The sequence below is a fragment of the Protopterus annectens genome, chromosome 1.part1 (genome assembly GCF_019279795.1).
Source record: "Protopterus annectens isolate FY-2018-M chromosome 1.part1, PAN1.0, whole genome shotgun sequence".
Classification (NCBI taxonomy): domain Eukaryota; kingdom Metazoa; phylum Chordata; order Ceratodontiformes; family Protopteridae; genus Protopterus; species Protopterus annectens.
The window spans coordinates 846,191,035-846,216,952 of record NC_056726.1 but is presented as its reverse complement, the minus strand read 5'-3'; the positions used below and the strand labels follow the sequence as shown (position 1 = coordinate 846,216,952).

Here is a 25,918-nt window from a genome sequence, read left to right as displayed (position 1 = left end):
ATAGTAGTTTAATAACACTGTTCTATTGATACGTGTGAGGTTCCTGAAGCCATACAGTATTTATACATTGCATTCTTTCTTTTCTGTGCACCACAACACGCTTAAGACACATTTTTCTTTGAGGGCTCCTTTGGAGTGGGTATGCTTCTTCCTTTCTCCAATTTAATGGTGGTGGGATGGAGTACATTTGTCTGGTGTGCATTCTGACATTAGGTTCGGAGAGTGCAGTTAGCTTCGTAATCCTCAATGCTTTTTTGCCATTCATTCAGTTTGGATTTCAATGTCCTCACTATCACCAGTTCACCAGCCAGAATCCACATGGCATTGGTACTGCCTTTGAAGGAAGCACAGTGTTAGAGACTGACGTAAGTGCCAGAGATTCATTTCAGCTGCCAGTTATGGGAGACATAAAAAAGCTTGGAGGTCTGTCCCAATGTAAACAACACAGTATTGTTGGAGGGCAGCTGACACAGGATTAAGGAAGTTCTGTTTTCATATTCCACACAGAAGCAGGAGGGAATGAAGATAAGGGGACAGAAGGCCAGGGATCAAACATCTTCAAGGGAGTCTGCCATTCTCATGACCTCTGTTTCTTTGTTACTTCCAAAATTTCAATTGGCTGGCAAAGGGTCTGATGAAGAAATTGAGTGATGAATACATGCATTTCCTCGGCCTCCTGAGTTGGAGATATGGTTGTTATGCCAGCTGGATATTCTTTGGAAATTTGGACAGTTGAGAGGTATGTCTTCCATGCACATACCCATAGATAATCAAATGTTGGACCTGTAATGGACCTTTGCAAGGGCATGAATTCTACTTTCATAAGTAACCTTGCCTCTTAATAGACCCTCTGCTCTTGGAGAAAGTGCCTCCATTCGATCTTCTGTTAAGAATTCTGGGATGGAGTATTCTTTCCAGGCATGAGCAACCAACCCTCACTTCTGAGAGAGGTGAGAAAATTTAGCTGCTGTTCCACTGTTTGTTTTTTTTTACTTTCACCTCCTTTTCAGTAGTTTGCATACTAGATATTATCTCTCAGTACATGGTTGGAACATTTTCTATCTCCTGAATTTAATAATAATAATAATTGACACATCAGCTACCAATTTCTGTTAAGAATATACATTAGTTTGTAAGTTTGTAGGATTTTGCTCTTTTTGTTAACCTGTTCTCATCCCGAGAGCTCTGCTTTCAGATAGTCACACTACCAACTTGGAAATCGATTATGTGGTGCTGTATGGGACCATATAAAACTGAATGGAATTTCTTGCACAATGTTTGTTTATTTATTTTAGTACCAAGGCAGTATGGAGTCCATGTTAAGTGACATTAGGTCTTATAGTATAGTTCAAATAGAAGAAATAGAATTCCAAGTACATAGAATACATCGAATGCTGGAATATTTATTTAAAAGTGAAATATTTATTGTATGTATGATTCCTTTGAGTTAATTAAAGCAAATGTCACATTTTAAATTATATATATTAAGCGCTATTTTCATGGTGATGTATTAAGGAGGAAGCCCGTAAGGGTGAAAGCGCTTACCTCCATGTTCTGCAATAAACTACTTGGATTTTTATGATATGACAACGTCTTGGATTCATTTTACTTAAACTCGTCTTCATTGTTGGAGCTACAACGAGAAACTGTGTATGTGGGATTATTTGTTCAGCTGTGGGTTGCTCTTTTACTTCCTGTTGCTGCATTTATTTTTACAGTTTGATAACTAGAAAAGTTAGTCGGTCTGCTGACCTTTTCAGCCATGACCTAGGTAGAAAAGTACATAAAATAGAGCATGGCAAATTAGTAACATAAAATGCAGTAAATTGAGTATATCAGAATAATAACACATTGTTAGTAAAATGCATCACAGCAGTATAATTCAGTGTAATAAACAAAATTAGCTGATGAAATGGCCCGAAATAAATATTCACACCAAACTTGCAGTAGCCCTTTAAAGCTTATTCTGAAAATGTATTTCATGTAATATGTTTTTTTAAATGTGTCATTGTTTGCAAGACATACTTTTTAATATTACTTTCTTTTTATTGGTCTGCTTAGGATTTAATTGTTGCAGCAATGGGACTGAATGTAGGAGTGTTTGCAAATAAATGTTCTCAGCAAAGAAGTCACCTGCTTCAGTTTCTTCAAGGACCAGTAAAAGAACACAAAGCTGCCAACTTACTCAACTTCTTAGTAACCCGTACTCTAGTAGCACTCTTGACAGAAAAAGGATTCAAGCACTGGCAAAGCCAGGAGAAGGGCTTGGAGAAGTTAGATGTCAGAGGTGAGAAATAAATATAGTGTATGGTATAAACTCTGAAATGTGGCCTTGCACTTACTGTAGTATAACAACTCTATATATGCATTGCCAGTATCTTCTTCTACTAGTCCCTTTGTTTTTCTCAGTCCTCCTTTCCCTTTTGCAGTTTCTCAGCACCGCACCTCTTTGATCAGCATTATGATCACTGCTGCAGTAGCCTTAGCTATATGGGTTGTATCCTGTACAAGATATAACAGTTAGCCAGCTACTAAAGCTTCAAGGACATCTTCCACATGCGCAAACAGCCTGAGATGACCTGACTAAAAAGAGTGGTTTGGGTGCCAAACCCTTCGCAGCTTTCCTGCCACCGAAGACTGCTCCTTTTGCAGGCTTTCGAGAATCGATGGTTGGCTATTGCTTTTCATTGCTGGGCAAATAAGTTCTTTTGGGGGAACAAACATTCCACATTTATGTTTTATGACAGAAATTGACCCTTTTCTATGCAAATATAAATTTTAAGTTGAGAAAAAGTGTTTTTATTGACTGCCGCGTGACTTTAGTAACTTTTAAACAGGGGCATTAACTTTTACTTTTATGGAAAAAACATTGTTTAAACTAATTTTAAACTATTTTTTCTGAGGTAGCCATTGTGCTGTTTTATTTTTGAAGGCTGTGGTAAGTGTGTAAAATGTTTTTTACTTTTTTTGTGTGGGAAAAGTTCCTTTTTCAAATATTTATCTGCTTTACCAACAACTGCTGTCATGCTTCCCTGGGAATTAGGCATCTTTTTCGGCTTAACTATGAAGCAACCTGTGGGTTCCTCAGTTCTTCCTTTTTCCAGCCACAAAAAGAAGAAAATTAATAAATCGTCTTTGCCACCCCAGTAGGATACTAAAGTGCATCAGCTGCAGATGGGATGACTCTGCTGTGGCCATTTCTGGTTCCTCGAACCATTATTTTTTTTTCTTTGCCTTCCTCTGGTGAACTCCCTGCAGCCACCATGGATTGGGGTTCGACACATTCTCTGTGGCTGTTGGTGGACTAGGGAGAACTACTATTGTTGTTCCTGGGAGAAAAGGCAGTGAATACTCGTCTGTCTACTATGCTTATGTCTAGGAGTTTTTTCCTGTCAAAAGTGGATCTGGTTCTTCAGAAATTCCTGTCAAAAAGAAGGAAATACTTAGACATATATCTTCTCCTGGCTTAGTCACTTTGGACAGGAGTGATGTATTTGGCTTAGCTCAGGGTTTAGTGCAGGCTGTTGACATTTCCAGTTTTGCTGTTTCTGTTAAAGAAAAGGATTATTCATTTAATGAAGAGGTTCAAGTTTTTGCACTACAAAATGATTGTAAAGGGACAGATTCTGTTTTGTCTGCTTAGGTTTCTGATTCAGATTCTGAGGAGATTGTTGCTTCTGCCAGTCCCTTGCATGGGTTCTCTTTCTCTGAAACTGTTTTTTGAATGAATCAGTTGTTCAGTGGGAACATGATGATATCCCACTGTCCCTGAAGTAGAAATATGATTAATTAGAACTGGCTTTTCCTGAACCTATTCAAATTCCTCCTTTTCTGTCAGCATTGGAGGATGTTTTTGTCACAGCCTGTAACTTGCGTGACAGCCAATGTGTTTTCCCACAAGAAAGCAAATAGACTGTATATAAAGTTTTGAATTTTTATACACTCATCTCAGATCAGATCCAACAGGTATTGCTGTAGTGAACCCAGCTGCTGCTAAACATTTTGTTAATAATAGTCCCCTTTCTGACAAGGATGGTAAAGTGTTTGAGATATTTGATTAAAAGTGTATCCTTCTGCAGCACTTACTTTGAGAATTATCAGATGTCAAGCTCATATGTTAAAATTTGTGCTTGCCTCTTTTAGAACATGAGGAATATTATAGCAGGTTTTCTCCTTTGAGGAAAACTTTCTTTATGCAATCTAATTGCTTATGTGACTTAAGTGACTGCACACTGTCTGAAATGTGCTTACGATTCTCCTGATGCCACTTCCATGGCTGCTGCCACTGGGACTGTTATTAAGATGTTTGCTTCATACTCACAACCTTAAAACGTGATGAAAGTAGTACGGTGATTCAAGGACGTTCTCAGATGTTATAGCCTTCCCCCTCCAAGTTTGTCAAGACCTTTTTCAAAAAGCAAAATAAATAAACAGATCAAGCTGCTGGAAAGCAAATGTTTAAAAAATAATGGCAAAGAGGTTGCAAAAAGAAAACAGGAACCCTCCACAATAAAGGACAATTTAATATGACTGACCATCTACAAAACTCTTATATCCTTCCCACCCTAGCAAGCCCTTTATCTTTCCAGAAAGTTTGAACATCATTTCTCTCTTTGGCAACAAACAGTTTCAGACAGATGGCCTGTGAGAGTAATCTTTTAAGGTTACAAATACCAGTGGGAGTCTCTCCCTCCTTTCTGAGGGATTTTCCCTCATCTACCAAACCAAACTCTTTTTTTTTTCTTCCTGTCATCCAGCATCTTCTGTCTCATGGGGGTGATAAAAGCTGTCCTTCCTCCTCAATTTGAAAAAGGGTTTTATTCAAGAATGTTTCTGGTACCAAAGAAACAGGATTCATGGAAAACATTCCTGTATATTTCCTTTCCTTTCCACACCTGATTGTGATAGTGCCCAAGTTCAAACTGTTATCACCTTACAACTTGTTAACACTTCCCCATTTGAATTTTCTGCTGACCTTAGATTTAAAATATACATATCAGATTTCTGTAGATACAGATTTTAGATGTTTCCTACTGTGATCCAGACGCAGAAAACCTTATCAGTTCTCTGCATTACCCTTTGGTCTATCCAGTGCTCCAATGGTATTTACAGAGTGTCTAGCTCCTGTGATAGCCTTCTGCAGATTGCAAGGTATTTGCATTTTTCCTTTTTTAGACAACTTGCTTATCTTTCCATAGTCATTTCCCAAGTGTCAGGAATCTCTCACTTGGGTGAGGGATCTTCTACACAGTCTGGGATTCCAGGAGAACATAAAAAAGTCTTGTTTGACTCCTCACAGAACTGTCTTTCCAGGTTGTGTCCTAGATATCACAGTTCAAAAACCTGTTTTTTCCACAAGGAAAAAAGTAAGTCTGTATCTACATCTACATCTGTTCCTGAGTTTTTTCCACTCAGACTACTCTGTCAGCCAGGGATTTTTTCAGGATTCTGAGTCTCATGGCTTCTATGATTCTCTTGATTCCTCTTGCCAACATTCAGAAGTACATAAAAATCTGTATGGTTCCAACATCAACCTCTTCTGACATTCCAGATTGTAGTTTTGGGGTTTGTAAATAGGAAGATTTTTGGTGAGAAGACCAAATTTATCAGAATCCAGAATTGCCATTTCCCCTTCCAGCTCCAGCTCTGTCTGTAACAACAGATGCCTCAGACTTTGTTGGGGAGCAATGTGTATGTGAATAAAGGTGCAGTGCCTTTAGAACAGAAAAGACAGACCAAACACATATTGTAATGATTTAGAACAACTCTCTAAAGATCATTGTGTTGACACCCTTCTGACCCAGGAAATTGTCGATGTCCTTACATATCACTGTTGTAGTATTCTTCATTTTAGGGATCTTCTGCCAAGGATAGCCCAATGTCTGACCAGTATACCAAACCCTTTAGATCTTGTATGCACCATACATCACACATACGCTCCCTGTATAGGAAGTAGGGTAAAAAGGTGATGTATGGACACAGTTACTCAGAGCATCTTTGCCACCAGTCCGAATGCCATCATTTATCGGTCTGAACACCCTATGCTGTGCTGATACTTTGCCATCAGATAACTGCCACATTGGGGTCTTTTTTCTTTCTTATTGTTGGCCTTATTTTCTTTTCATCTTGGAGTTTGTCATTCAAGAAGGGAAGATGTCATTGAAGGTGGCAGTTTCTCCATAAGGCTCATTGTGTCTCTTTTGTTTGCGTACTTTCCACGACCATACTTCCTGTAGTATTTGTAAGTTGGTGTACCTAAGACTTTTAGAAGCCAGTTGTCTTTCCTGAGCATCCATATTGAAAACCAGCAGCTTAAACAGTTGTCTCAGGATAGCATGACAGAGTCAGTTATCTCTGAGATACTACTGTTAAGCAAGAAGAAGGACAGGAAATATTGGCCAGATTCTTTGGCTGCCCGGCTTCCACTGGACTTCTCTCTAGAAGTAGGTGATAGCTCTATAGGCTGTCTAGTGTTCAGATTCCTCTGCTGGAACCCCATCAGAGGCCATCATGGATCCTTCCTTTTCTCACGTCCTCTGAGGTTTTGCAGGTGTCTTTTCTGGACATGTATGGAGGGCCGTAGAAGAATTGCACAGATTCTGGCCAGGGAAGGGGTTCCTGGTTCGCTTATTCAATCTTGTCAGGGGTCAGAATCTGTGGTGTTTGTTAGGCTGATGTCCTGCTAAGAAAAACAGAAGAGTGGACATTCTTCTATTCATCCTAAGGTACCTCAGAAGGAATAACAGAAGTTTATTCAGGGTCTGTTTAATGCCTTAATGTCCGTGAAGCTTCTCCAAGAGGTGTCTGTGCCTTCAACATCTTGGACCTTAACTCCTTCTGAAAGGCCTAGCAAACTTGATTCTCTGGATGCAGATTCAGAGTCAGTTGATGGATCCTTGATTATTCTTCTCAGATGCCTTCACCTTTGGCTTATGACTGTGATGAAGAGGAATCTATTAGCCCCGAGTCTCCTTTGGAGGAGTCTTTGGGGATGCAGTAGCCAGAATGATGGAATACTTTAAATGGGACTCATCTCAGGTGTCTGATATTCAGAAGAGGTATTATGACTTGTTTCAAGTGGGCACTTCTAAACCTTCTGCAGTACCTCCTGTGTTGGCTGCTTTATTAGACACCTTTATAGCTGTCTCTAGGATTCCTTATTTTCAGCCTCCTCCTCCAAAGAAACCTGACAGGTTCTAAAAGGTTCCTGAGGATTGTCAGTTTCTCTTTAAATGTCCTTCTGCTTATCCTGCTGTGGTGTTGGTTTCCTGTCAAGACTTCTAAACTTTGCCTCTACCAACCTTTTGCCTTCAGATAAGGACAGTAGGCTATGGAGAGGATTTGAAAGAAGGTCTGTACTGCTTCCACTTTGGCCTTTAGGGCCATCAATTACCAAACCCACATGACCAGGTATGCTCTGGCATTGATTGCCCAGGCTTGTCAAGTTATTTCTGACATCACTGATTCTGAAGAAGAGTTTTCTGCTCTCTCTGTTTTGAGTTCTACCTCTCAGGCAGCTCGCCTCTTCCAGAGCTGCTGCCTTTGGGTCTGTCGTGAGACATTACTCTTGCTTCATCTGCAGACATTACCTGAGGGTATTAAGGCCAATTTGCCAGATGCTCCTTTGGATAATAAAAATCTGTTTGAAACTGCTGTTGATGCTGATATATTTATGTCTCTTCAAGAAAGAAGTAAAGTTTTGCAGCACCTTAAACATATATTTTTGTGTCCCCTATCCCTATGTTTCAGAGCAGCTATCCTACCAGGTTTGCTTTTGTTCGCAGGCAGCCTCATCAGACCACTAAAGGTAGGAAGGGTGGTAGGCAAGCTCCTCCTGCTAAGTCTTCTCATGCTCCTGTGGCTCAGAAGCCTCCTTTATCTGACAAGCCTGCTTCTCTTTGAAATCTTCCCCATTAACCCTCAGCCAGGTTCCTTTGTCCCTTCATCTCTCCGTGTGTCTTCCAACCTAGCAACTCATGACCTGAGGTTCTTGGGTTCTGTCCATCATCCATCAAGGTTACTTCATGATATGAAAGCCTCTCCAACCTTTTTCAAGGATTCCTCAACTTCCTATAGAGCACCTTCCTTATTTCTCAGAAGTTCTAAGGTCCCTGGTGGACCAGTGAACTGTCCAGCCTGTCCCTCCTTCCCAAGTAGAAAAGGAATTTTACTCCAGAATGTTCCTGCTTCCTCGAAAGGAGGGCACTTGGAGGCCTATTCTGGATCTATACTTGGTCACCACCTTTCTGAAGGTTCCTTCTTTTCAGATGCTTTCTCTTCAAAACCTATTTCCTCTGTTGCTGCCCCATGCTTTTCTGGTGTCCTTGGATCTGAAGGGATGCTTATCTTCACATTCGTATTCACCCTCTTTTCATTAAGTTTTTGCATTTCTCTATTTCTTCCTCTCATTTTCTGTTCTTTGCCATTTGACCTCTGCAGTGCCCCAAGGGTATTCACAAAATGCCAGTCTCCTGTGATTGCCTTTTGCAGGCACCAAGGCAATAATATTTTCCCTATTTAGATGATCATTTGATTCAGTCACCTTCTCCCAGTTGCCTGATGCAGGCTCTGAAGTTCGTCTTATCTCTCCTTCAAAATCTGGGGTTCACTGTCAGCTTTTAAAAGTCTGTCCTGACTCCATCTCAAAATCATGTGTATCTGGGCTACAGGATTCAGACAGTGAAAATGCTGGCCTCTCTTCTTCAGGCCCTAATATTCATGGCCTGTTCTATTCCAATGCTTCCTCTTGCCAGACTGCATATGCAGAAGCTTCAGTAGTACTTCAAGTCAAATATGGCTTCAGCATTGCCATCCTTTGGATTTTGGAGTGCCTCTTCTTCCTTGCCTCAAGCAGGAATTAGAATGGTGGATTCAGCAACTTGCCAACAACTCAGGCCTGCCTTTTCAGCCTTAGGTCCCTTCTCAAGAACTGCTCACCAATACCTCAGACAGTTGGGGAGGGTGCTTCCTGTGGTCACCTGAAAGGTCAGACCATATCATCATCAAAGAGATGAGAGCTCTGATTCTGTCCCTTCAGGCTTTTCACGTCATGCTCTGTCCAGGCCTTGTGAAGGTTTACATAGACTGTTAAAACTACAGTGATGTGGTAGGTCAACAAGCAGGAGGGCACAAATTCTTAGCTTCTTTAGAGGCTGGCTTTTCAGGACTGGAATCTGGCAATCAGTCATGTTTGTGTGTGTTGTTTGTTTTAATATGCATTTGTACTCATGTAATGTTTTGCTTTTTTGCTTTGTATCTTCAAATTGACGTTTTAGGTCAAAAAGTGCATACCAGAGTCTTTCTAGTATGTGTGTCTGTGCATGTAATGTGATTCCTATATTAGAGTCTCTGTTTTCTTTTGCTATGGATAAAACTGTGAGCACTATTTTTGCTTTATAGTATACACATCCTGTCTGTTCTCTTCGTTAATTTTAGTTTTTGGATATCTTTTACTGTACCTGATGGTAACAAATACATTCTTCTTTTGGTACGTTTATTACTGTAAAGTGTGTTTAATTTGTGTCAGAGTCCCGATTCTCTTATTTTTCTTTTTTTATCATTATCTTGTATGCAGATTTATGAATGTGTTTGAGTGAGAGATTTGTATTTCTGTGCTTTGATTTTTTTTTATTGTTTTTTTTTTTTTTTTTTTTTTTTGAGTAATTCTGTGCTTGACAGTTTTTTCCTAGCTGAATGATTTTTTTTTTTTATAGTAGCAGTTTGCTGGATTTTCACGTCTGTGAGAGAGTAGAGAGTAGGGATGTGTGACTCAATGTGAGGTTTAAGTGACTTGAACATGCTTTCTGCTGTGCATGGAATAGATTTGATGCACAGGTAAATAACAGCATGTTTAGTCACATTTCCTTGTCCTTGCCATTTTATATACATATGTTTATATAGATATGTTATGAAAGGTAGAAAACTCAAAAAAGAGAATTAAAAAATGGTAAATCAAAAAAAAATAAATAAAAAAACACAACACTGAATGACTCATAAAAGTGAATTACAAAACACTGAATACTTCTGTCCCACTGAAAAAGCCATGTATTAGTAAACCCCAGCCACAAAACTGAGATTGTGTTGTCTTGGTAGTGATGCTGTTAGGGAAAGGAGTTTTAGTAGCGTAATGTGTAGAGTTAAGGGTCAAGTTAGTGTTTCAAAGTCCCACCCCCCCCACTCCCCATCCCCCTTACTCATGTGTGGTAACCCAAACCATAACCTAACCTTATTTCTGTCCCTAAACCTAACCCTACACATTACATTACTAAAACCCTTTCTATAGCAGTATCACTACACAAGACAAAAGGACACAGGACACACAAAACATGCAAAACTCTTAATCTCTTCCCTTTCTTAACCCTTACTCTAATCCTAACCCAAGAAGACTTGCAAATTCACAACTGCTGTAACACAGTCTTGCATATCTTTACAGCCACAGCTTTTTCATTCAAACATTAATTTTCCCACACATTCCTGCTTACATGCACTGTACCAAACTAAATTCAACCATATGTGATTCACACAAATGAGCATTCACTCATTTCTGCAATCTGTCTTTTTTATACCCACAAAAAACAAGTGTGTATTCTACCTTTAGAGTTGCACCCATATCTATACCTATCTGTATCTAGATATAGATCTGTCTGTCTGTATATGGGATCACTACATAATCTCGAAAATTTGAAATACCGAATTTCAAACTTTCAAGACTATATAGCTGAAACCCCTAATTACCGAAAGACCAGAAGCGCGAATTTCAAAATCCCGATCATCGGGACTTCGACATTCGCGCTTCTGGTGTTGCAGTATGGTGGAAGGTCAGTTAAGTATCTATGTTTAAATGTGTTGGTTAGGAGTTTAGTGTGTGTGTGTTGTGACTGTGATGTGTGTGCACGAAGGGAATGTAGGTGTGTGATGGTGTTTCATGTGTTTGTGTATGTAGTGCGACCTTGGAGTTAGAATATTTAAGTAGGGGGGCGGGGGGCTTGCCCTGCTTGTCTGTAGTTTAGGTTTGTGTGTTTATGTTCTGGGGGAAGGTTTGTGTATGTTTGTGGTGTATTTTGAGTGTAGCTTTCGGTAGTTTGAATTTCGCGGTTTTGATGTTTCGGTATTTTAGTGTTTTGGGTATTTGGTCTCAGGATTTTGGGCGTCGGTAGTTTGGGTTTTCAGGATTTACTAGTGGTTCCCTGTATACATATGTGTATGTATATGTGTATATATATATATATATATATATATGTGTGTGTGTGTGTCTATATATATATATATATATATATATATATATATATATATATATATATAAAATCAGATTCAAGGAGTTTTAAGTTTATTATGGACAGGCAGTTTGGTAAAACTCTAAATGGATCTTTTCTTCTAATGGACATTTCCCTTCCAAGGAAGAGCAAGAGTTCCATTGTGTCTTATTTCTTTGCTTAGCATTCTGTTTTATTCTGAGTCAGTCACTGGTTTAATCTTGGGATCTTACTTTACAGATCAACTCAGATAGATAGGTTTAATCCTGGTAAAAAAAAAATCATCAGATGAAGGAAGAAATATAACAGCAAAAAATCCAACAGCTTTATTGAGTTAAGCGCTTTTGTTCTTCTCAAAGAACTTTATTAGAACTACAAACATCTAAAACTATGCTTCTTAAATATACATCCCTTTGGTCTTAATTAATCAATTAAGAACAATTAAAAACCACAGTGATGCTTCAGCTTTAAGACAGTAGTAATTGAACATGCATCATTGAGCCCAGGTTTATTCAAAGCATCTAACCTGAGCTGCCATCAAGGTCCAGGGTCTCTGTCCTGTTAATCAGAAGTCAGATCACATCAACATAAAGGAGATGAGAGCTCTCTTATAGCTCTTCAGACTTTCCATTCCCTCTTTGTTACAGGATCTCTCAAAATCTTCACAAACAATAACACAGTGATGTGGTATATCAATAAGCAAGGCTGACATGGTCCTACCTTCTTTGCAGATTGGCTTTTCAGGTCTGGGCTTTAGCTGTCCAGTATCGATTGACTCTCCAGACTGCATACATTTGTTTAGAGCAAAATGTAGTGGCAGACACTTCGACCAGGTCGAGTACACAGGCTCATGAATGGATGTTTCACAAAGATGTGATGTTATGTAGTCCAATCTCGCCTTCATTGTTGCCCCTGGGTTCGGAGCCGAACCTCGGCTCTGACTTGGTCATACTCTAGCTCAAAGTCTTCAACTGGCTTGTGGCTAAGAGGTATCCCATCATGCAACAGGCCCATTCCCCAGATCTTGTTTGCCGCTTGTTAAGCTCAGACGTGGTCTCGCCTTTGGCCGTGGCCAAGTATAATTTTTTTTCTAAAATTTTGGCTATTTGTTGATTATAAAAAGCTATTTTCATAGCTACTGTGTGTCTCTCTCTTGCTGGTTGTGTGGCCTTTTTGTTGGCAATTTTTGATATCCCGTTCACTCCCTTTCTTCCCACGGGCTAGGCCTATTTCAGTTAGAGGACCTAGTCCTCCCCATTGTTTCCGTGTGCTCTTTTGTTTTGTGCTTCCTGTTACTTGTTAGTTTATTTAGTGTTTTGTCATCTGGTAGTGGTGTTATTCTGTCTGTTTCCCCTGGGCTAGGCCCATTTAAATTAGAGGACCTAGTCCTCCCTGTAGTTTTTTGTTCCCATCGGTTACTAGGCTGTTTTTAGTTAGAGGCTCTAGTTTCCCGCGCGGGGTTTAGTTAGATTTTTTGTGTGTACATGTGGCTTTGCAGCTTGTCCCTGTGTGTGTACTCCTTTGTACAGCATGTCTAAGGATTCTAAGGAACACAGGCCTTCGGGCTTTAAAAAGTGTGTTGAATGCAACAATAAAATGTCTTTGACTGATGGGCACTCCGTGTGTGTGTACTGCTTGGGGGCTATTCACCTCCAAGAGTCCTGCTTGTTTTGTTATTCCTTCAGTCCCTGCGTGCTACAGGAGAGGAAGAACAAGCTCATTCTGAAAGGACTGCTTAAACACTCCTTTGGGGAAGACTTCCAGTGCCATATCCTGTCCAGCTAAAAAGGACAAAAAGACTGCTAAGAAGCACTCTCCGTCTCCATCTGTTTCTTCGGAGCCACCAGAGAAAGTTGCTAGAACAGCTTCTCCTTCTTCAGCTCCAATGGCTTCGGTGCCAACAGAAGGTAGTGTATTGACTAAGTCTGTATCAGCTCCCAGCCTTTCGGAGCCGGTCATGGATATTTTGGTTCGGAGCCGGTCTCCAGTTGTTCGACCGGGTTTTCCTTCACATCAGTCTCCCTCTGTAAGGAGATCCAAATCTCCAACTATATCCTCCAGGTCCCTTTCCAATGAGGATGTTGATAGAGTGGTAAAGAAACTGCTTCAGTCATCGGTGCTGGCCAAATTGATTTTGGCTCCAACCCAGTCAGCTCCAGAGACCATGGCTCCTTCATCGTTTGTTGTTCCTCCGAGCCTTTCTTGGCCCTAGGAGCCAGAGTTGTCAGTTCCGTCGGGTGCCTTTAGGTCAGTTCCAGTAGCTTCGCTGGGCCTATCTGTTCCAATTTCCGCGCCGACACCGTTGGTTCTGTCCACGGGGTCGAGGGTCCATGGTTCCCCGGTCGGACCCGAGGGGGAGGGCTCGGATCGATCTTCATCTGTTCTAAGCCTTCCTCTCGGTGTTTCGGCTCGGGTGAGCTTGGACCTGACATCTGCTTCGGACCTCATATCCTCTGCAGTTAGTCGGCCTCCAGAGCCGGGGAGATCAGCCTTCAAGGTTATGAGGAGCTTGCTGGCTAGGTCATCCGCTGCATCCTACGGCACCGACACTCTGCCACCTACCGCACCAGTGTCAGTTTCAGATCACTCTGTGTCCATGAACAGCAGAGACCCAAGGCCTCAGGATAGCTCCATGAGTGGTCCCCAAGTTTCTGACATCTCCCCAGAGTTTTTGCCTGAGGAGCCTGCCAGAAAGAGATTGTGTAAGAGGAAACACGTCATGTCCCCGGATGAGTCTCTCATGTCGGACACCGACCTCGAGGAGTCAGATGGGTCCCCCAAGTCATTTTCTGAAGATATCTCTTTTTCAGATATCCTTGAGATCTTGAAGCAGAGAGGCAGCTGGCCCTCCAAATCCCCTTCTGATGAGGAATGTTCCTGAAGGCTTTCAGGTCTCAACCTTCCGCCTCTTGGGTGTCTCCCCCTTTCGATGAGCTACTAGATCTCGTCTGTCAAAAGGTGTGGTAAACTCATGACACCGTGGAACCGGTCCCTAGGAAACCCAATAAGTTTTTGTCTGCTCCCACAGACAAGGAATATCTGATAAAAGGCGTTCCAGTAGATGCCATGGTGGTGGCAGCAGCCACCAAGAAGGAACTTGCTGAAACTTTGGCCATGGACAGGTATGGGAAGCATGTGTTTACCTCAGCGGCCTTTACTCTGTAGTCGCTGACCTACTTGATGCATTTTACAAGGCTCAAGAGATATCTTCTGTAAGAGCTAGGAGATTCAATCCAAGATAATGTTTCTGATGCCGTTGCACAGAAGGTCAATGCACAGATGTCTACCCTAAATTCCCTTACCAACTCCTCCATGAGGCTGATCTCATACGCAGCCAATGGAGCGAGCAGGCAGCGGGTTCCAGAGTCACTCTTAGGAGACACTCCTGGATGCGCCTGTGTATTTTTGCAGAGGCCTTCAAGTCTACGTTCACCAATGCCCCATTTGACAGTTCATCGTTATTCAGAACCAAGGTGAAGGACACTCACTAGGTGCAAGCAGGAAGGAAAAACCCTGTCTGCCGTGGGATTCCGTTTTTCCATGTCTTCTAGACCTTAACCCCAAGGGCTAGGAAGGTGGGAAAATGTGGTTCAGGAAGTCACAGAGGTTTTTTCAGGATGCACAAAGTGATTCCTCTCCAGAGGCAGGGGAGGGGGTGGAAATTCAGGTAGATGGTGCCTTAGAGGCAGAGGAGGCCCGCGTTACCAGGGGGACCGTGATTTCTTTCGTGGTTCTCCCTACCAGTGCTCCTGAAAGGAGGCCCGACTGTGCATCTCTGGAGCCAGTCGACGGCACCCAACACGAGTGGGTATTAAAGATAATTTCCAGAGGTTATCATATTCCCTTCTCTTCTCCTCCCCTGCCAACCAAGAGAATTCCAGACATTCCACCCAGTCACAGGGATTCTGCAACTTTAGAAATAAAAAAGTTGCTTTCAAAGAGAGCCACCCAGCCTGTCCCCACAGACCAAGTAGGATTAGGGACTTACTCCAGATTCTTTTTGGTGCCGAAAAGAACAGGGAACCTGAGACCCATCTTGGATCTCAGCCGATTGAACCTACATATAAGTTCCGCATGGTCACCTTACAGTCGATACTCCCTCTGTTAGGGAAAGATGTGTGGCTATGCTCCATCAACCTCAAAGATGCTTACTACCATATCAGGATGGACAGGGCATCAAGAAGTCATCTACACTTCCAGCTGGGAGCCAATCATTTTCAGTTTTGCGCTCTGCCCTTTGGTCTCACCACAGCCCCCAGGGTGTTCACCATATGCATGGCAGTGGCAACGGCTCACTTGAGACATCAGGGATTCCAAGTGTTTCTGTACCTGGATGACTGGCTCCTTTCTGCCACCACCAGGCATCTACTGATGTAATGTGATCCTATCTCGCCTACATTCTCTACAGATGGGTTCGGAGCCGATCCTCGGCTCCGACTCGGCCGCTATACAATAGAACGCAGTCTCTTATTGGCTGAGTTACCTCATATCCCAGGATGCACCACTACCACTTCCCCAGATCTCGTTTGCCGCTTTTCAGCATAGACGTGGTCTCGGACTTGGCTGAGCTAAGTATCTTTAGTCAGAAATTTTTTCTGTCTGAATTTTGGTAAAAACTTACCAAAAAGCTGTTTTAACAGCTATTGTTGTTGTGTGATTGGTTTTGCTATATTTTTTGTGGTAAATTGTGTTTTGTTTGTTAGTTAAGTCGGTGTTTAGCGGTCCCGTTTAAGTTAGAGGGGCCTAGCCCTACCCTAGGCGTTTAAGTTAGAGTCTAGGTTGTCTGTTCCATCTTATTTTTTTCTTGTAGTCAGTGTTTAGTGTTTTATAACCATGTCTAAAGAACATAGACCATCCGTTTTTAAAAAATGTGTTAAATGTAGTTATAAAATGTCTATAACAGATGACCATTCCTTATGTGTTTATTGTTTAGGTCCCAAGCATCTTCAGGAGTCCTGTAGCGTTTGCCATGCTTTTTCCTCTTGCGTCCTCAAAGAGAGGAAAAATAAATTGATCTTAAAAGGGCTTATTACCCCTTCCTTTGAGGAAGCCCTATCTTCCTCTTCTTCTTCACCTTCTAGGAAGAAGAAAAAACCTTCGGCTCGACCAGCCCGTCGGATCCGGCAGCAAAAAAGTCTTGGCAGGCTTCTCCGTCGGAGCCGAGGGGGAACGGTCTGCCTCGATGTCTCCAGCCTCAACTCCTCTGGTTTCGGAGTTGAGAGCTCGGGCATCGAGAGGTGTATCACCTTCATCGGCTCCACTGCCTTCGGAACCGATGGGGGTTGCCCGCTCAGACTCTTCCCCTTCGGTGCCGAAGTCCTCATTGGCTCCGAGGGAAATTGCAGTAGTAGTGGAGTCTCCCTCGGCGCCTATACTTCTAGAACCATTACGGAGCCGGTCCCCCAGTCTTTCGGAGCCGGCGGAGAAGTCGACTCGGACCCGGTCGGTCTCTTCTCGTTCTTCGAGGATGTCCGATTCGGACTTAGGGTGCTTCAAAGGCTTTTCCAGTCTCCAGTCTTCGCAAAGTTGATCTCGGCTCCAGCCCAGTTGGCTTTGGAGTCGATCTCCCATCCTGCTACATCGATTCCTCCTCCAACAGCCTCGGCACCATTGGAGTCGGTGTTGGTGGAACCGGTGGAAGTTATCGGGTCGGTTCCGACTCTAACTTCAACCCCGTCCCTCGGGTCGGGGTTCGGTACGCGGACCTCCTCTGTCGGCCCCGGGGGGGACGCTTCGGGCCCGATCCTTTCGGTTCCGAGCCTCCCTCTCGGTGCGTCGGCTGCAGGGGTTCCGACTGCCGTTGTGGTCTCGGGGGCTGAACCATCCCAGGACTCTGGGGGTCCAGCCTTCGATGCCATGAGAAGTGCCTTGGCCAAATCCTCTGTGGCCACTTCGACCATTTCACCACCACCTTCCCTGGGCATGGAGACTGGCGCTTTTGCAATCCCCCTGTCTCACGACAGCGGAGCCCCTGGGCCTGAGGTTACCCCCATTGGGGGTTCCCTTCTTCCTGGAGGTCCCTCCGACACGCTTTCGGAGGAACCTCCCAGGAAGAAACAGTGTAAGAGGAAACACATCGACTCCCCTGATGAGTCTCTCACTTCGGATACCGACCTCTATGATGCGGAGGGGTCCCCAAAGTCGTCCTTGGAAGATGTCTCCTTTGCGGACATCTTAGAGATCCTCAAGCAGCGAGGCGACTGGCAGTCCAAACCCCCTTCTGCTGAGGAGTCGGTTTTCCTCAAGGCCTTCGGGGCTCAGCCCTCCGCCTCCTGGGTGTCTCCGCCCTTCGATGAGCTTCTGGATTTGATCTCTTGAAGGGCGTGGGAACACCCAGATTCTGTGGAACCGGTGCCAGCTCGCCCCAATAAGTTCCTCTCGGCTCCCCCGGACAAGGACTTTTTATTCAAAGGCGTGGCTGTAGATGCTATGGTGGTGGCATCTGCCACCCAACAAGATGTGGCAGAGGCTTCGACGTCCGTCCATCCTCCTAATAAAGAGTCTAGGAGCATGGATCGGTACGGCAAGCGTACCCTTTCTTCAGCGGCCTTTACATTAAGGTCTCTGAATTACCTGACACATTTCACCAGACTACAGAGGGATCTGATCAAGGAGCTTTCGGATACCCTCTCTGGTAACTTACCTGAGCAGTTGACCCAGACGGTTAACTCCCAGTTGGCTACCCTGTCTTCATTATCTAACTCGTCCATGAGGCTCATTTCTTATGCGGCCGAAGGAGCGAGTAGAGCGGCTGGAACAGGTGTTGCTCTACGGAGACAAGCCTGGCTACGCCTGTGTCACTTTGCAGAGGCCTTTAAGTCTTCCTTTGCCGACACCCCCTTTGATGGGTCCTCACTGTTTGGACACAAGGTAAAGGACACATTGACTCGCTGCGAACAGGAGGGTAAGACTTTAACTGCCGTAGGAGCCCGGTTTTCCATTCCCTTCAGACCTTATCCCAAGGCTCAAAGAGGAGGGAAAATGTGGTTCCATAAGACTCAAAAGCCTTACTCATCGCAGCAGAGCGATCCCCCTTCTAGAGGCAGAGGAGGGGGAATTTTTCAGGGAGACGCCGTCCCAGAGGCGGCGGAGGCCCCCGCAACACTGGAGACCGCGAGTCCTTTCGTGGCTCCTCCTCCTTCCACCATCCCTGAAGGACTACCCGACTGTGCAGCTCCGGAGCCAGTCGGGGGTCGCTTTTCGAAATGCCTAAAGGCCTGGGAAAATATTACTCAGGACCAATGGGTGCTTCGAATCATCACCGGAGGTTATACCATCCCCTTTGTTCAACCCCCTCCCCCAGTCCAAAGAATCCCGGACCCGCCACCCAGTCAACGGGATCATGCAGCCAACGAAATATCAAAGCTGCTTCAAAAAGGGGTCATCCAACCTGTCCCCGCAGACCAGGCCGGATCAGGAACTTACTCAAGATTCTTTTTGGTGCCAAAAAAGACCGGGGACTTGAGACCCATTTTGGATCTCAGCAAACTAAACCGATTTGTAAAAAAGTCCAAATTCCGGATGGTCACTTTGCAATCCATTCTCCTGCTTTTGGAGAAACGTGTTTGGATGTGCTCCATAGATCTCAAAGATGCCTACTATCACATTCTGATAGATCAGGCGTCGAGGAGACACTTACGCTTCAGCCTAGGAGACAGTCATTTCCAGTTCCGAGCACTGCCCTTTGGTCTCACCTCAGCCCCCAGGGTGTTCACCAAATGTTTGGTGGTGGTGACTGCTCACTTGAGAAGTCTAGGATTCCAGGTGTTTCCATACCTAGACGACTGGGTCCTAACTGCCACCTCCAGGCATCTACTCTTGGAAAACCTAGCAGCCACTATCACACTAGGCAACTCCTTAGGAATCACCTTCAATTGGTCAAAATCTGTATTGCTACCATCTCAGCGTATTCTGTTTATTGGTGCATAAATAGACTCAAGGCAGATGCGAGTCTATCTCCCTGCGGAAAGAATAGCGACGCTCCAGCTTCAGGTTCAGGCTCTGCTCCTCAAACGTCGTGCTCCAGCAAGAATGGTCCTACAGCTGTTGGGCTCCATGGCAGCCACCATTCTTCTGATCCCCTTGGCAAGGTTGCACATGAGGATACTTCAGTGGCTCCCATCAGTCCAGTGGTCTTATCAAGACCTTCCCCTCAGTCACCACATACTGATCACAGACACGTGCAAACAGGATCTTCGTTGGTGGCTTCTATCCTCCAACCTGAATCTAGGGCGACCCTTCGTTCCCCCACTCCCCTCTGCCACGTTGACTACGGACGCCTCCCAGACAGGGTGGGGGGGACATTATCTGGACAGGTCGGTCCAAGGCACGTGGCACTCCGACGAGTCTTCTCCATATCAATATCCTGGAGATGAGGGTGGTGCTTTTAGCATTGCAAGCACTGCACGAACATCTCCCCCAGGGTACGATTGCCATTCAATCCGACAACATGTCGGTAGTCTGGTACTTAAACAAGCAAGGAGGAACCAGGTCCTACCCCCTTTGCAGAGAAGCCATGAAAGTATGGGATTGGGCGATTGCTACCAAGCATTTCCTAGTGGCAACGCACATTCCGGGGAAATCCAACGTGATAGCCGACAGACTGAGCAGAACTATTCTCTCCCCTCACGAGTGGTCCTTGAACGACAGAGTGGTAATGCAGATTTTCACAAGATGGGGAGTCCCTTGTTGCGATCTCTTCGCAAGTCCCCTCAACGCGAAATGCCAACACTTCTTCACTCTGACCCCAGTTCCGGGGGAGATTCTCAAGGACGCTCTAGTCCACGTCTGGCCCTCCGGTCTGCTATATGCCTTTCCACCGGTTCCCCTTCTCCCCAAGGTGATTAGAAGGCGATTCGCTTGAGAAGCAAAATGATATTAATCGCCCCATACTGGCCTCGACAAGTCTGGTTCCCCTTTCTTCACAGATAAGCATTGGAGGGTCCTTGGTTCCTGGACCAAGTTCTGGACCTTTTGACTCATCAGTCAGGACAGCTCCATCAGTCCCTCCATTCATTGAAGTTGGCAGCCTGGCTACTCCTCTTCCAACCATAATTAGGAGCCATTCCTTTGCCCCTGAAGTCATGCACATCTTGTCTTCGGCCCACAAGACTTCTACGAAAAAGATATATAGCAATAAATGGAAGAGGTTTGCTATTTGGGCCCAACTCCGAGGATTAGACCCGATGACAGCCTCGTATCAGAAGTACTGAAGTTTTAGCTTCCCTATTCAATCAAGGTTGCTCAGTGTCTACCATCAAAGTACAATTGGCGGCTATTTCCAATTTTCATGAAAGTGTGGAACCTCCTTTAATGAGCAACAAGTTGTGCAAAGCCTTTATTAAAGGTGCTTGGCTTCTACGACCCTATATCTCAACCTGCACCTCCGTGGGACCTTAACGTGGTATTAGGTGCATTAACCTCATCCCCTTTGAGCCGGCAGCAACCTGTGATCTAAAATTCCTTTCTTGGAAGACTGCCCTTCTAGTTGCTATTACTTCAGCCAGACGAGTTTCAGAACTTCAAGCCCTATGTGTTAAACCACCATACTTGGTATTTCACAAGGATAGAGTATCTCTTAGACCAAACCCACCTTTTATACCAAAGGTTTGTTCTAACTTTTGTCTACAACAATCACTAGAGCTACCGGTCTTCTTCCCCAAGTATTCGAATAGAGCTGAATATACTTTTCACTGCTTGGATGTGCACAGACAATTACGTTTCTATTTGGATAGGACACACAAAGCATGAAAATCAGATCAACTGTTTGTGTCCTTTTCGGATAATAAATTAGGCAAAGCCGTCACAAAAGTCACTATTGCCAAGTGGATCAGGAACTGCATCAATCATGTTTATCTCATCTCAAATAAGGAACTTATAGTTCCAGTGAAAGCTCATTCTACTAGGGCTATGGCCACTTCGGCAGCTTTTCATTCCGAGCTCTCTGTTGGCGCCATTTGTGCGGCTGCCACGTGGACATCTTCACACACCTTTGTTTCTCACTACAAATTAGATGTGGCATCCAGGGGTCGAGCTTCCTTCGGTTCCATAGTTCTCAGGAGTGTTTTCCAGTGAGCCACCCAGGAATTAGGTGCTAGGGACGCTGTCCCATCTGTAGAGAATGTAGGTGAGATAGGATCACATTACATCTTTTAGTTATGTGCTTACCATAACTTTAGATGTATGGGATCCATCTCGCCTACATTCCTAATAACCCACCCTCCTTCCCCCTGCCTCGTAGACCAGGAGAGACCGGACGATCCGAAATTGAACTTCTTTCCTCTCTTGAAAGACCTGAGAATGTTATAACAATAGTATGTTTCTATCAGCATGAGTGCGGACAAACAAGATCTGGGGAAGTGGTAGTGGTGCATCCTGGGATATGAGGTAACTCAGCCAATAAGAGACTGCGTTCTATTGTATAGCGGCTGAGTCGGAGCCGAGGATCGGCTCCAAACCCATCTGTAGAGAATGAAGGCGAGATGGATCCCATACATCTAAAGTTATGGTAAGTACATAACTAAAAGTTACAGACCAGAGACACCACCATTACACTGTGCCAAAGGTTAGGAATTACTCTAAATTGGGAAAAATCTGCCTTGTTGCCCTCGCAGCATGTAAACTTTATCGGCACCAAACTAGATACGGTGCTCATGAGGGCCTTCTTACCAGAAGAGAGAATTCAGGCTCTACAACAGCAGGTCTATGCCTTACTACCATTGAGGAAGGTCAAGGCAAAAGTGGTCCTGAAGTTAGGGACCATGGATGCCACGATCATGCTAGTTCCCCTTGCCAGACTACACATGAGGATTCTTCAGTGGCTGCTTTTTGCCCAATGGTCACTAAAGCATCTTCCACTCTCCCATTCTATTCTGATTACGGACATGTGCAGGCAAGATCTACGCTGGTGGCTTCAGGCCAGCAATCTCAACGTGGGCAAGCCCTTTGTCCCATCTTCTCCAGGTGCCACGGTGACCATGGATGCCTCCCAGATCGGGTGGGGGGGCATTATCTTGGCAGGACAGTCCAAGGCATGTGGCAGGTTCATGAAACCCATTAGCATATCAATGTCTTGGAGATGAGAGCAGTGCTATTAACGTTGCAAGCACTTCAGAGCTTTCTCCCTCTGGGGACAATTGCAATCCACTCAGGCAACATGTCAGTGGTATGGTATCTGAACAAGCAGGGAGGAACCAAATCATATCCCCTTTGTAGATAGGCACTTCGAGTTTGGCAGTGTGCGGTGTCTTCCCAATGCTTTCTAGTTGCACCGCATATACCGGGGAAGTCTAAGGTGACTGCCGACAGGCTGAGCAGAGCTATCCTAATGCCTCACGGGTGGTCCCTGAACAAATATGTTGCAGAGAAGGTATCCTGCAGATGGGGTCAGCTTTGCTGTGATCTATTTGCCAGCCCCTTCAATGCCAAATGCAGCAGCTACTTCACCCTTATCCCCCCGAAGGGGGAGACACCCATGAATGCTCTGGTTCACGATTGGCCCTCCGGTCTTCTCTGTGCCATTCCACTGTTTCCTCTGATATCAAAGGTCATTCAAAAAGCAGTCTTTGGGAAGCAAGATGATCCTGATTTCCCCACACTGGCGTCGTCAGATTTGGTTTTCCTTCCTTCATCCCTGTCTAATGGACGATCCCTGGATTCTGGACCGAGATCTAGATCTACTGACTCATATGTCAGGACAGTTCCATCCCTCCATCGAGACCCTCAAGTTGACAGCTTGGCTGCTTCAGTTCCGTCCCTAGTCAGGCTTCATGATTTTTCCTCGGAAGTGGTCCACATTCTGTCTTCTTCCCACAAGCCTTCTGCCAGGAAGATTTATTCCAGTAAGTGGAAGAGATTCTCCATTTGGGCCCGTGAAAGACATTTTGATCCTTATACAGCACCTGTTTCGGCAATATTAGAATTTCTTTCTCAACTGTTCAGTCAGGTGTCAGCTGCGGCAATCATTAAAGTGCAACTGGCAGCGATTTCAACTTTTCACATTGCTAATGAGCCCAACCTTATGGCTCATAGGCTTTGTAGGGCATTTCTGAAAGGGACAATGTTACTCCGACCTCCAGTCTTTGATCCAGTAATGCCATGGGACCTCAATTTTGTATTACAGAAGCTCACCTCGACTCCCTTTGAGCCAGCAGCTACGTGTGACCTTAAACTCTTGCCATGGAAGACAGTATTCTTGGTCACCTTAACTTCATGTAGGCGGGTCCCTGAGCTCCAAGCTTTATCGATTAAGCCACCATATTTGGTGTTTCACAAAGACAGGGTCTCCTTAAAAACAAGTCCTTCCTTTATTCCAAAGGTTGCTTCTGTTGTCAATATCAACCAGTCCATTGAGTTGCCTGTGTTTTTTCCTGAATTTTCTAACAAGGCAAAATTTAAGTTTCATCAGTTAGACGTTCATAGACAATTGCGTTTCTGTTTACATAGGACAAAATATTTCAGGAATTCAGATCAACTGTTTGTCTCGTTTTCAGACAGTAGACTTGAGGTTCCTGTTTCTAAAGTAACTTTGTCTCACTGGATTTCCAATTGCATCTCATTTATTTATGGTTCCAATGGCAAAGAATTACCCTTTAAAGTGAAGGGTCATTCTACACGATCTGTGGCTACCTCTACTGCATTTCAGGCTATGATGTCTATGGATGATATATGTGCTGCAGCAACATGGGCTTCGCCTCATACTTTTATTAGTCACTACAAATTATATCTGGTCTCTAGAGGCAGATCTTCCTTTGGTTCCACAGTGCTCAAGAGTATTTTTCACTGAGCCACCCAAGGTCAAGGTGCTAGGGACACTGTCCCAGGGGTAAGAATGAAGGCGAGATTGGACTACATAACATCAAGAAGTTATGTATTCACCATAACGTTCGATGTATGTAGTCCATCTCACCTTACATTCTTACTACTCCTCCTCCTACCCCCTCCTTGAGGACCTGGAGGTATAGTCTCTGGGTGTCAGTCCTTTCTGTCGGGGTTGTTGTTCTTCTCAGTGTGTGTGTGGGTGCGCTTGCAGCAAACAAGATCTGGGGAATGGGCCTGTTGCATGATGGGATACCTCTTAGCCATGAGCCAATTGAAGACTTCGAGTTGGAGTATGGCAGAGTCAGAGCCGAGGTTTGGCTCTGAACCCAGAGGTAAGAATGTAAGGCGAGATGGACTACATACATCGAACATTATGGTGAGTACATAACTTCTTGTTTCTGGACATTGCCTATTAGTGGGGTACCCACAGGTAGATCTTTCTGCCTCCCATTTGAACAGACAGATTCCTCAGTTTTGCACCAAAGTCCCACGTTCTCTGGCTAGGAAGGTGGATGCCCTATCTTTTCCTTGGAAGGGGATGTTTCTTTATGCCTTTTCTCCCCTTCCTGTGATTTCAAGGGTCTTGCTCAAGAAAAAGCAAGACTCCCGTACAATTTTGATGGTCAGTTCATTTTGACACATACAGCATTGGTTCCCCTTCCTCATTTAGCAAGGGGTAATCACCATAAATTACCTCACAGGGTAGACATGCTCATACAATACAAGGGGTCCCTGATCCATCCCTCATTTGTCTGCTCTTCAACTGACACTGTGGGTGATAGGGTTTTGATCCCTTTTGGGCACCGTTTTTTTTTTTTCTGAGAATGAGCTCAGGGTTCTCCAGGAGGCCAAAAAAAACCACTGCCAGGAAATCATACCTGTCCAAATGGAAGGATTGTTCTGTCCGGTGCCTTTCTCGTAACTAGGATCCATTTTCTGTGGGGTTCCTTTGGTTTTGTTTTATTTGTGTGAATTGCTCCATGCTTGGTTGACATATTCTTCTGTTACAGATCACATTTCAGCTATTTCTGCTTGTCTGCCATTGACTCCTCCTCTTGCCTGTAGGTTTGAAGTCGTAACAATTTCTTAAAGGCATGCTTCATATTAGGCTTCCTAGGAATCCTATTCCACCTTCCTGGGGCCTCAGTTTTGTCCTTGAAAAAATCAACAGACTCCTTCTGAGTCTGTTGCTTCAACTTCCTTACAGCATTGTACGTAAAAGACTGTTCTACTTTTGGCCCTTACTTCAGCTAAGAGAGTCTCTGAACTCCAGGCTGTTATGACTATTCCTTCTTTCTTAGTTTTTCATATGTACAGGGGTGTCTGTCTGTACTAATCCATCTTTTATACCCAAGATGGTTAATGAGTTGTCACTTAATCAGCCTATTAATTTGCCCTACTTTTTTCCTTCTCCACAGTCTGCTAGTGTCAAGGTTGTTTACACCTTGGATTTGCATAGACAGCTCAGATATTGTTTGGTAAGACTAAGGTCATTTTCAAATCTGAGCAACTTTTTGTTTCTTTTGATCGCAGATCTCTAGGTTTGGCTGTTTCTAAGCAAACTTTTTTCCTCCTGGATCTCTAAGGCCATTTCTTTGCATTGTTCCTTTCATGGAAAATGTCTTTCTACCTCTGTAAAGACTCATTCTACTAGGTGTGTTGCTTCGTCTGGTGCTTTTTTTCAAAGGTTCAGATACCAGTTCCATCCTTGAGGATGCTACTTGGACCTCTGTCCATACCTTCACCAAGCATTACAAATTGGATGTCATTTCCACAGTAAGAACTGGATTTGCCAGGACTATCCTGCATGGGTTTCTTGAGGGCTGTTCTGGGCCGTTTTCCTCCCA

The 25,918-nt window shown here is 44.2% G+C and overlaps 1 protein-coding gene across 1 annotated transcript in view; it reads left to right on the top strand.

The window, feature by feature from the left end:
* Positions 1–25,918, top strand: part of LOC122815150 (probable E3 ubiquitin-protein ligase HERC1) — a 5,886,073-nt gene that overhangs the window by 3,951,056 nt on the left and 1,909,099 nt on the right. Inside the window, exon 50 of the mRNA XM_044087407.1 lies at positions 2,062–2,287. Coding sequence (XP_043943342.1) covers positions 2,062–2,287 — 226 coding nt within the window. The remainder of the gene's footprint in view (positions 1–2,061; positions 2,288–25,918) is intronic.